General features: G+C 41.6%; 1 protein-coding gene across 2 annotated transcripts in view; it reads left to right on the top strand.

Moving 5' to 3' along the window:
• The first annotated feature begins 6,895 nt into the window (after positions 1-6,895).
• GOPC (golgi associated PDZ and coiled-coil motif containing) overlaps positions 6,896-11,472 on the top strand; it is a 32,138-nt gene continuing 27,561 nt past the window's right edge. Inside the window, exon 1 of one of the 2 annotated variants that reach the window (XM_045188712.3) lies at positions 6,896-7,581. In XM_045188712.3, the coding sequence (XP_045044647.1) occupies positions 7,294-7,581 (288 nt within the window). In that variant the 5' untranslated portion in view covers positions 6,896-7,293. The remainder of the gene's footprint in view (positions 7,582-11,472) is intronic. The other variant, XM_024551835.4, reaches the window with a different exon arrangement.

Here is an 11,472-nt window from a genome sequence, read left to right as displayed (position 1 = left end):
ACATTTTTTTATTCCTGTGTTGCTAAAAAGGTAAATTCATATTTTGTCACTTGAAACAAAATGCCTGCAAAATCCTTACCTCTCATGTGCCATCAATGACAGCTAATGGTTTTGTTACTCAGCATAGCTATGAGCTCTCTTCAGTCCTCTGCTCGTGGCCACCGGACCCTCTCTGCTTTGATCACGCCTTGAAATTACACTGTACACTATGTTTCTCTTTCCCTTCTTTTCCACAGTATTTGTAAAGTTTCCCAGCAATTTTGGCTTTATCTGTAATATACAACTATTTGACACTGTGTCTAGTTTTATTTTATCAGGTTGTAAACACACGCAACTTTATATTCTTCAATTGTCACTACTATAAGATTTTTCCACATTATTTTATAGTCTCCATAAATATAACTTTAAATGTAATGGTCCATCAAGAATATTGGCTCAATTTGATTAACTACTTTCTAAGTGTTAGATTTTTAGGTTTGTTTCCTGATTTTACCATTATAAGTATAAATAATTTTGACCACAAAAAGATTGAGAATGTTTTGAAGAATAAAAGATCCATCTGCTCCCCAGACCACACGTATTTACTTAGGGTTAGGCTGAGAAGTCAACTTTCTGTTGTCAGGTAGAAGGTGACGTCTTGTTGATACTATAAACTGCAGAAAAAGTATAACACAAACGTAGAATCTGAATGCTTGAAGGACATGCATGTTTGGTTGTACCTGTTCTGGAGTTATGTTGTGCTAGGAAACAGCCATAAAAACTGCTACAATTGCTCAGCTTCTTAGTTTACCTTCTGCTGACTTTTTGAATTTTTGCATGTTTACTAAGGGTCATGGGTATCAAATCCCCTACCTTTAGCTTGGGTTTTTAGCTCTTGAGCTTAGTCTCTGATGCTGAATGTGAGGTATACTGCTCTTTTCTTTAAAAAGGACTTAACAAGAACTAATCTGATTGTTATTACTTGGCTTCTGTGGGTGATGAAAAACTGAGTAAAGGAACATGCGTGCCTGCTCAAGTATGGAAACCTCAATGACTCAGCCAAAAACTCTCTTCAAAAAACAGCTCAGAATCTAGGTTTAGTCTTTCAACACAAGAGAGATTGCAATCTCAAAAGATATGCTCTGACCTTGGCTAGTGTGGCTCAGTGGATTGAGCACCAGCCTGGGAACAAAAGATCGCCAGTTTGATTCCCAGTCAGGGCACATGCCTGGGTTGCAGGTCAAGTTCCCAGTAGGGGGTGTGTGAGAGGCAACCACACATTGATGTTTCTCTCCCTCTCTTTCTCCCTCCCTTCCCCTCTCCATAAAAAAAAAATATAAATAAATAAAATCTTTTTAAAAATGTGCTCTGCATTTGAACTTAAATTGAATTAAATTTATGTCTTTGTTCACATTTTCAAGCCAGGATCCTTCCTGACTTACTTTCTTATCTTTATTTCTATAACCCAGTGATTCTCAACCAGGGTCAGTTTGGCAATATCTGGAGACATTTGTTGATGACAATAAAAGGTTAAGGGTGGTTGGGTAGGTAGTACTACTGGCATCTAGAGGGTAATGGCCAGGGTGCTACTGAATACCCTGCAATGCATAGGACAGCCCCCACAACAGAAAATTGTGAGGTCCAATGTCAATGGGGCCATGTTAGGAAACCTTGCAATAAACACAGAGTGTGCTTCTATGCAATGGATACTGTCCTTTCTGTGTTATTAAAAGCGAAGGGCATGTTTCCGTTACAGGGAGGAAAATGAATTCCAGAGAAGAAACCTCAAATTCTCCCTGACTTAGATATAGAAGCATTGACTTACGGTTTCTATTGTAAAATTGATCAACCAAGAGCTAAATAGAAGACTCTAACTTATGAAAATTTCTTTCTGAGATAAAAGAAATTTAAAAGAATAAAGTGATTGTGAATACGATTCTTTTTTAAGTTGTTTGCTTCTGGAGAATGTTGCAAAAAGAGCGTAAGTCAAAAGTAAAACAAAACAATAATTTTTTCTACCACTTAACCTTTTTACATCTCAATTTTTTCTTCTATAAAATGAAGTTAAAACGTGGAAAATACTTTCCATTTTACAGAAAAGAAGAGATGAAATGAACTAAAGCATGTCATGTTCATGGGCAAAGAAAGGGTCTCAATAAACGATTGCGGTATCAGCTTGGGTTATTAGTTACAAGCAACACAGACAAATCCCGGCAGAAGAGGATTTATGGAAAGCTAATGGGGTGGCACACAGGGATGCAGGGAAGCCTGGAGAATCAGATTTGGAGATGGACAAGAATAAAGGAAGGCTACATAGCCCGAACCACAGGCAAAATCCCACTTCAGTCTAGAGTCACCACAGAACATGCATGTCCTGGCCCCGGCCCTGAATGGAAAATTGGATACCACTGGTGGCGCGGCTGCTACTGAAAAGGACACGGCTAGCTCCACACCTGATCCTTGCCTTGACAGTTCCACGTTAAAATTTTCAGGTGGGTTGTTTTGTTGAGGTGAGACTAAGCCATGTGCCTGTGCTCAAGAGCTGGTAAAGTGATTATCTGACATTTTCAGTTCCTTATGGAAAGAGGCCTCTATTTCTAATATTCAAGTCACATAAGGTAGGGAATTCCCTAAACAAATATGGATCGTCCTCCATTTGTAGCAACAAAGGGCACTCTAGAAATCTCACCCTCACAGTTTTGGCCCAGCATGACCGTAAAAACCAGTCGAGTTTTGAGTTAGTTACAGTAAACTGAGGGCCAACAGATTCTATTCCGAGTACTGTCCTGTTCTGTGACATGGCTTTTGTGCACTTGCTCCTTGCACTTTCCTGACTTGTTCTTTTAGAAGACTACGAACTTTCTAATGAGGTGATTTATGGGATTCTTGTACTTTTTTAGGTAGGTGCAAGGCTAAATGTTAAAGATGTTCAGAATGCAATAACTGGGGGCGCCTGATAGAACTAATCTAGAAGAAACATAAATGACAGAGGCCGATGCGGGGGAGTCTGTTTGATCTGTGCAGCCTGGCCCTCTGAGAAACAGGCAGGGACTTGACAGTGGATGAAAGAGGAAGAATCAATATTAGGAAACTCTGATACCATTGTTGATAAAGGGTGGTTTTAGATAATGCTGAACCAAACCGGAGCTGTGGGAAAGGATAAACTAAGAATGTCGATCAGACTAACTGTGGAAAGTGGCTATAGTCAGAGTTTGAGAATGTAAGGGAATAAAAATAGAGTCAGAGATTTAAAACATTTTTTTGTGCTTTGTTTGCACATTTGGGTACACCATATAGAATGTAGTATCTCACATATTTCAACTATGGAGTAGGTAAAATGACGTTCAAAGCCTCAATTATACTCGACTTATCAGTCAAATCAACAAGATAATTGTTAAATAAACTTTTCTCTTTAGGTCGGGAAAATACTTCTTCCATTTTAAGAAAATATGTATCTTACAGACACTTAACATGTATTTTATAGATATTCCTAACTCCTGAGCCAATACGACAATATGTTTACTTGTGCTCTCTAGCAGTCATCAAAGTATGTCTTGAAAAGTGACTTGTTTTAAGAATTTCCTAGGTAGACTATGGTACTATCTTAATTATTCAACTGATCACACAAATATTTCCCGCATTCCTACTATATTCCAGGTCCTGTGTTAGGACCTAGGATTTGAAGATAAATAAGATACAGCTATTGGCGCCGAGGGTCTCGCAGTCTAAGGGGCTCTAAAAAAAGGTAAGGTAAATGCTACAGCAGGCATTTGCAGGACACTGAACGGCGACGGAATCTATAGCTTCATGTGAGGAGAAAAAGGCTTCCTGAAAGAGAAGTCTGAGCTAACCCTAAATCACTGTATCAAAGTTCTCAAGTTGTAGGAACAAGAGAACAAACAGTTGTCTTACTGGTGTGTATACAAGAAATGATCAGGAGAATGAGGCTAATAAATCACTTGGGAATGCCCAAACTTACTTCGTGAGCACCTCTATCACAAAATTTCAAATTGCTACTAAAGGAGTAAATATAACATACATAATATACATGAATATGGTATATTTGGGGACTTTCCCCACATAGCTCATGTCAAATAGCAATGAGTTTTCCTTAGCTTTCTTTATTCATCAAAGAACTATTTATCGTGATCAACAGCTCTTACTTAATACATTTTCTTCTTCCTGGTAGGGATGCTGGAGATAAAATGATACATGCGAAGCTTAGTATAGGGCCTGGCACACCGCAGAGTTCAATAAATAGTAGCCTCCCTCTCCAATCCAAGGTAGATCTCCCATGTCCATCACCACAGTGCCTTTGTTATTAATGATGTTCTAATAAATATTTGAACTCTTAACCTTATAGCTAATTACTAATACCTCCCAAACAAATATTCAGCATCTTCCCTTCTACCTCAGTTTCCTCAGTCCCTACCCTATTTATTCTTAGTACCTTGTGGTAAAATTCTGTCAGGGTAAGTTCTTAAAACAAGACTGTCACATTTAAGTTATGTTAGAAATGTGTGATCACGTAAGCATGATTCATAAAACAGTTATTGGAAGTTTGAGCCAATACTATTGTAAATGTAAATATCAAGATTTTATTATCTCTTGGTAAATAAATCCCATAAGTATTGAGATCACATACAATTCCAAATTCCAGAGCAGATCAAGATAAAGCAATAAATGTAGACAGAGCACACTGCCAACAGATGGCAGCACCTGAACATCAAACCCTGCTTTTCACTTCCTAGTAGATTGTGACTTGCAAAAATTCGAAATCCCAACCACTGTTGGCAAAAGATAATGTCTACAGTGAGGGCACCTCATGAATAATTGAAATTGCCACGCAACAGCAAGATACCAAGCACACAGGGATGTGGCAGCTGCTACCCTGCATGGTAATTAGAAGGAACAATATGTGATGAAAGTATTCTGAGACCCAGAGGGTGTGACTTGTTGAAGATGCAAAGATTGTAAACAAATGCGGCTGGGTGCTACAATCCTGAAAATGGGGGTATGCACCAAGAATCAGAGCCCTGGAAACATATAGACACTGAAAAATGCATTTCAGTAGTACCCACAATATAGCAGGAAGCTGAATTTTTTAAAGAAGTAAAATGTATTTTTAAGTGTAGTCCATATAACTAAAGAGCATGATAATAGCAAATGAGCATTACAATTACACTTTTGTAATATTTCTTATATATTAATATATTTGCATATGGCTATAACTGAGAAGAAATTGTTTTTTTGAAAAGGCTGTTTGCTGATTTATTCTATTGGTAACTTATACGAGAAAAAATTATTTCCCTCATTCTTCTGTAACCCATGTTAACCACTGGAGAAAAAGACACGTAGATTGAAATCTTACCTCAGTTAATTTTCAGCTGTATGACCTTACCAAGGTCTACGTAGGCTCTCTATAACTCATCTATAAAAAAATGGTGTTAGCTACCTTTCAGGATTTTGTGAGGGTCAAAGATGTAACGCAAATAGCACACATTTAACCACAGTATGCACTCCATAACCGAAAGCTATTACTGTGATTCTAGGTTATGTGTCTCCCCACCCCAAATTCCTGAAAACTCACTGCTAACCCTATTACGTAGAGAAAAAGTGGTTGGGAAATTGGTAGCTGTAGTAATGATGTTCCTGCAAATACTGAAGATGCAAATAAAGTTAACTTGGAGGGTAATGGAGAAAGATACAAATTTTAGTTTTATACTATTTCTGTGTATTAAAACCTGTGTGAAGGGTCTAGGGAAGAATATCGCGGTTAGTTTGCTTAGCTAAGTCTGCTGAAGCCAAAGGCCTTTATCGACTGAAGCTAACCAGACTCTCATGCAGTAGCCAGAAAGCAAACTCAAGCTATGACTTCACATTCCTCATTGGCATTGCGTTGGCAAGGGGAACACAGTGCCGGCTTCAGTGGTGATTAACCAGAAGCATCTTGTACCATGAAGATAACACAGAAGAGTCTGTAGTCAGCCAGTAAAATTTTCTCCTAGGCAATTCAGGAGAGACAGTTCCTACCAGCCTACTCTGTTGAGACTAGGTGTTCCTTTGGTGTCCAAGACTGGGCGGCTCTGGAAGTGGAAGGGGGTTGGTTGAAAGTGAGTAAGCGTTATGGTAAAGAACAGTTGTTAAACACTCCCAAAGGTACTGAAAAATTCAAAGTTGTAGCTCTGAAGGTTAGACTCACTGTGAGCTCTGCTTGAGTGAGAATCATGTCTCATTTATTTTCGTGTTCCCAATGCCTCAAAATGGGTCTGCATTCAATATATTTATGAATAGATGGGTCGTCAAAATTTTTCTAAAATGTCATGTATGGGAACACTGGCTCAATTTTTGAAATAAATACACCTTTTAAAGTAGTTGTTTTGGAAATGTATGACCTGTGGTGTGATGATAAGGAATACCAAGTGCCAAGCACTGAAATAAGCATTTTACCTTATAACTGAGTGATTTTGGGAAACTGAAGTTTTGAGGATAGAGAATACAAGTAAGATGGCACACCTAGTATGTGCCAGGGTTTAAGATTTGAACCCAAGCCTGCCTGACTCTTAATCACACGACGTCTTGTATTAATTTGGCAAAACCCGGTCGGCCGCTGCCCTTGAACGTTCAGTTTCCACCCGGAATTAAGGGCCTGGTTTACCAAGAAGAGCCAGTGCATCCACCCACCGCACCCTAAACAGGAACAGGGATGTTGGAGGTAAAACGTGGCCATTGCGCATGCTCACACCGCCTAGCCCACTCTTCCCTTCCCAGCCCCTGGACGTCACTGCCACAACTTTCCCGGACGACTTTAGAACGGCTCCCGCCCACTGTGAAGTCAAACGAGCGGAAGCGGTTTCCCTCTAAGACGTGGCCACCCTTCCCTCCCTCGGGCCTTCCCAATTTGGAAGCCAACACCATGAGCCTCTGCTCCTCGGGCGTTCAAGCAGGCGCTTGCCAGTTGTCAATATGGCCACTGACGGGCCGGTCCGCAGCAGACGCTTTTCATAGGCCAAGGTCGCATCCTAGCCCCGCCCACTTCGTCCCCCCGGCTGCGTCCGCTTCAGTCCTCGCTACGCCTGCGCGGCCTGGGCTGGCGGGGAGGTGGGCCGGCGGGTTCTTCCTCGTACCTCCGTCGCTGCCTCTGCTCGCGGCTCCTGCCACTCCGGGACAGCATTGCCTGTGTTAGCTGCGCGAGGGGAAGGGAGGGGAGGGACGAGCGTGCGTTCGCGGGGATCCCCGCAGTCCCAGCAGTTCCTCTCGCGTGGGGTGGGCTGTGGGGGTCAGCAGCAGTCGGGGGAGGCCCTAGACGGCGCCATGTCAGCGGGCGGCCCGTGCCCGGCTCCTGCCGGAGGGGGACCAGGGGGCGCCTCTTGCGCCATGGGGGTCTCACCCGGTGGGGTTTCCATGTTCCGGTGGCTGGAGGTGCTGGAGAAGGAGTTCGACAAGGCTTTCGTGGATGTGGATCTGCTCCTGGGCGAGATCGATCCGGACCAGGCAGACATCACTTACGAGGGGCGACAGAAGATGACCAGCCTGAGCTCCTGCTTTGCGCAGCTTTGCCACAAAGTCCAGACTGTGTCCCAAATCAACCACAAGCTGGAGGTGAGCTTCGGGCGCTAGAGAGGGTGGCACTCAACTCCAACCATCAGATCCCATTGAACGCATCAGTGCAACGACTAGAAAACTGCCCACTGGGGCACCTGGGCCTCAAATGTGACGAAGAGTGGGTGTGTATGTATGGAGGAAAGGAGTGAGGTGAGGCAGGAGTAGAAAAAAGGGTGTTGATCGACGTGTGGGCCACCAGGGGTCCAGACTTCCACCTTCCTACTACATGAGAAACTACACCAAGCTGCTTACAGTGTTAGCCTAAGACTAAGCTCAAAGATTCTGTCATCAGAATACCTTAAACCCCCTTTTAACATTTGAGTTTTTAGATCTACCTTCACACTGATAAACTAGGTTTGTATATCAGACAGTTAGAGCCCTGATCGTTTTTAACAATTTCGGATCAATGGCTGTTGCTGCACACAGACATAGTATTTCTTGCATGCATGAACTATTTGGGGGAATTTGATCGAAGTTCTTAGGAAAATTTAGTGGGTTAAACACGATGGTATCAGTGTCCTTCTTGATTTACAGCCCCAAGTCTTTTACATATATTGATTCATCTAATTCTCACAACAGCCCTGTGGGGCAGGTTTAGTATTGCTATTCCCATTTTACAGAGATTATTAAGTGAGGGGCCTGAGACTAGAGAACTAGATAAGTCTTCAAAAACACATTTATTTATGTCTGGTGGGAGACGGAGAAGATAGTGAGAAAGGCAGGTAGAAAGTGAGTGTGGCTGGATCAAGAGCTGGAAGGGAGAGTGGTGTTCAAGGGAGGTATTGTTTTTATTTTGTTTTTAAATGAAAAAATAAATATATTTATAAGTCAATAAGAACCATCTAGTTCAGAGGAGAGCTGAATATTGTAGAGAAAAGGGGGGATAATTGGCATTAGTAAGATTTGTGAATGAAGATGAGATCCAAAATACTTGTACAGAGAGTGGCCTTATATTGAAAGGACAGCTATTATACTTGGAAAGGAGAGATGATGAGGGCATAAGGTGGGAGGTTGAGCAGGTTTTTGTGTGATGGTTTCTTTATTCTCTATAAAGTAGAAGCCCAGGACAACTCCTGAAAGTGGGTGAAAGTAAAAGCTTAAGGAGAGTGAAAAATATTTGAAATACTCACGGAAGAGTGGGAAAGCCAGTTGGCCAGAAAAACAGAAAGACTACCAGGCAATGTCGAGGACTTATATTGAGTTAGTTATCATGAATTCATGGTACAACCAGTCTGCCTTGTTACGTGACTTTCTCCAGCAGTACTTACTTATTTATTAACTGGCACAGTAATGAGAGGAATCATTGAGTTCATCCAGTGCTGTATCGAGGAGTTTGCTATAGAGACAAGATTGTCCTGGAAATGAAAATGGTAATGGGGATGAAGAAAAGGAGACGATCTTCAATTAAAAAAGTAGAACCAGGATTTGATAATGTATTGTAGTTGCAGAGGATGAGGAAGAGGAAGGGTTAGGGGTTAGGGATGATACCACATTTCTATTTGGGAAATGTATTAGTTGATGCCTATAGTAGGTTCAATATTGCCTCCCCAGATTCACGTCCACCCGGACCCACAGAATGGGTCCTCATTTGGAACTAGGGTCATTGCAGCTGTGATTAATGTAAGGATGGAGATAAGGTCATGGCAGATTAGAGTGGGCCCTAAATCCAAAGAGAGTGTCCTGATAAAGAGACACTCAGAGGACACACAGAGACACAGAGAAGAAGGCTATGTGAAGAAGGACTCGGAACTTGGAGTGACAGGTCTACAAGCCAAGAGATGTCAGTGATTGCTGGCAGCCACCAAAAGCTAGGAGGTAGGCGTGGGACAGTTTCTCCTTCAGGGTCTCCAGAAGGAGCCAACCCTGACATAACCTTGGTCTTGGGCTCTTGGCATCCTGAACTGTGAGGAATTTTTGTTCTGTTAAGCCACCAAGTTAGTGATTACTTGTTTGGACAGCCCTAGGAGACTTAGACAGTTCGCTGAGTAATGGTATTATATGCTATTTACCAGGAGGAGCAGGTCTGGCAGGAAAGATCATGAGTTGAATTTAGGAGATTGTCAGGTCCTTATTCCTTATTGTAACTTCCTAATAGTCCCTGTCTTTTCTTGTATATTCCTGACAGTCTCCTTACTGCTTCTTACCCCCTTCAAACCATGCTTTAGTTGTCAAAATTGTTCTAAAATGTTTCATTGTACTGGTTCATGTCAAAAAAGGTAACTCTGATTCTGTCACTCTTCTTTTTATACCTCCCTATTTCTTACTGGCTAAAATTCAGACTCTGTAGCATGGTGACCAGTGCCCGTTCTGTCTGTCCTTATTTTTTGTCACCCCTTCTTAGCTACTCTCGCCTCAGTCAAACCGGTCTATTTGCAGTCCTGTAAATCAGCCTTGCCCTGTCGTGGCATCTCTGCTTTGGCTTAGGCTTCTGTGCATAATGACTTCTCTGTCCCCTTTGTCTACAGTAGTGCACACCCACTCATCTTTCAAGATACCACTTACATCACCATCTCTGTGACGGCTTTCCACACCCTGCTCCTCTCTGCTCTCTATAGGAAGAGGCCGTCATAACATCTTGAACCCTCCTGGACTGTTAGGTTTGTCACATTGCGGGTATTGTAGTTAATGATTACCACATCTCTCTGGTTCTGGAGGGCAGGCTCTTTGAGGGTCGGGACTATGTTTAGGTGAAATAACTATCAAGTATTTTGTGAAGATGACTTTAGGGGGTAATGATATCTCCTTATGAACGCATTTTGTTTCATAGTGCTCCCAAACCATATTGAGTGTTTGAGGTGGTTGAGGTTGATTTATATGTAGATTACAGAATTGGTGTTCTGCCCCTTTATAAAATTAAAGATTTGAAACACATATTAAATACCAATGTTTCTTACCTACTTATCCTTGTCTCACCTGCTAGGGGTTTTCATATCTCAGACCTTTCTCTACTCCATGTATTAGCTGATTCCTGTGTAACACTCAAGTCAACTTTTTCTCCTTCGTGACTGACCCCCTTCACTTCTTTTTGAATTGGCAGCTCTATAAAAGTGCTTACAACACCCTGCATCATAATTGGAAATATTTGTTTTTAATTCTTTCTACCAGACAGTGAAAGTCTTAGGGCAGAATCCCCGTCTTACTCAAACTTTTTGTCTCCAGATCCTGGCACACTTTGTATACTCAGTGTTTCTTTGAATGAATAAATTATCTGAAACACGTCTAGTGTTCTGCCGCGAGTCCTCCAGGTACCGGTAGTCATTCTGCAGTGCAAGTGCCGAGAGAGCTGGGGCAGCGTCTGTCTCGCTGACTCCGTGTCTGTAGTGTCTCAGCAGTGTCTGCCGTGAGTGAGTGGTTGCATCTGCAGGTCCCTCGACTCCCCTGATCTCTGATTTGCAAGGATACGACTTGTGAGTTAATATTTCATGGATTCCATTTTATGAAAAATTTGAGACTGTGACTAAAAACAATTTTAAACATCATTATATAAGAATATTGAGTATGGATTTAGTGTATTTGTGTATTTATGACATTTCTAAGACTACTGGGTAGGTTGATGTTTTTCACTCCACCATCAGTTTAACCATAGGGCAGCTGAATTCTTTAACATTAAGATGGAAATGGGAAGCATTTTATATTGTTTGGAACTTCGTTTTGAGGTTGATATCAAAGTACTTTCAAAAATTCATCACCGATTTGTCTATATGCCTCCATCTTAGACCCTCAACCCTGGTTCATTGATGTTGTCTCTTATATTAACCCAGCTGCCTCTTTTAAAACATATATTTGATCATGTCATTCAGCTTAAACATTTTTGATTGTACTTTGAATAAAATGAAACTCCTTATTATAGCTGACAAACTCGGTACGATCTGACCTGGATAAACCTCC

The sequence above is a fragment of the Desmodus rotundus genome, chromosome 11, assembly GCF_022682495.2.
Source record: "Desmodus rotundus isolate HL8 chromosome 11, HLdesRot8A.1, whole genome shotgun sequence".
Classification (NCBI taxonomy): domain Eukaryota; kingdom Metazoa; phylum Chordata; class Mammalia; order Chiroptera; family Phyllostomidae; genus Desmodus; species Desmodus rotundus.
This window is presented reverse-complemented; position numbering and strand designations above follow the sequence as displayed.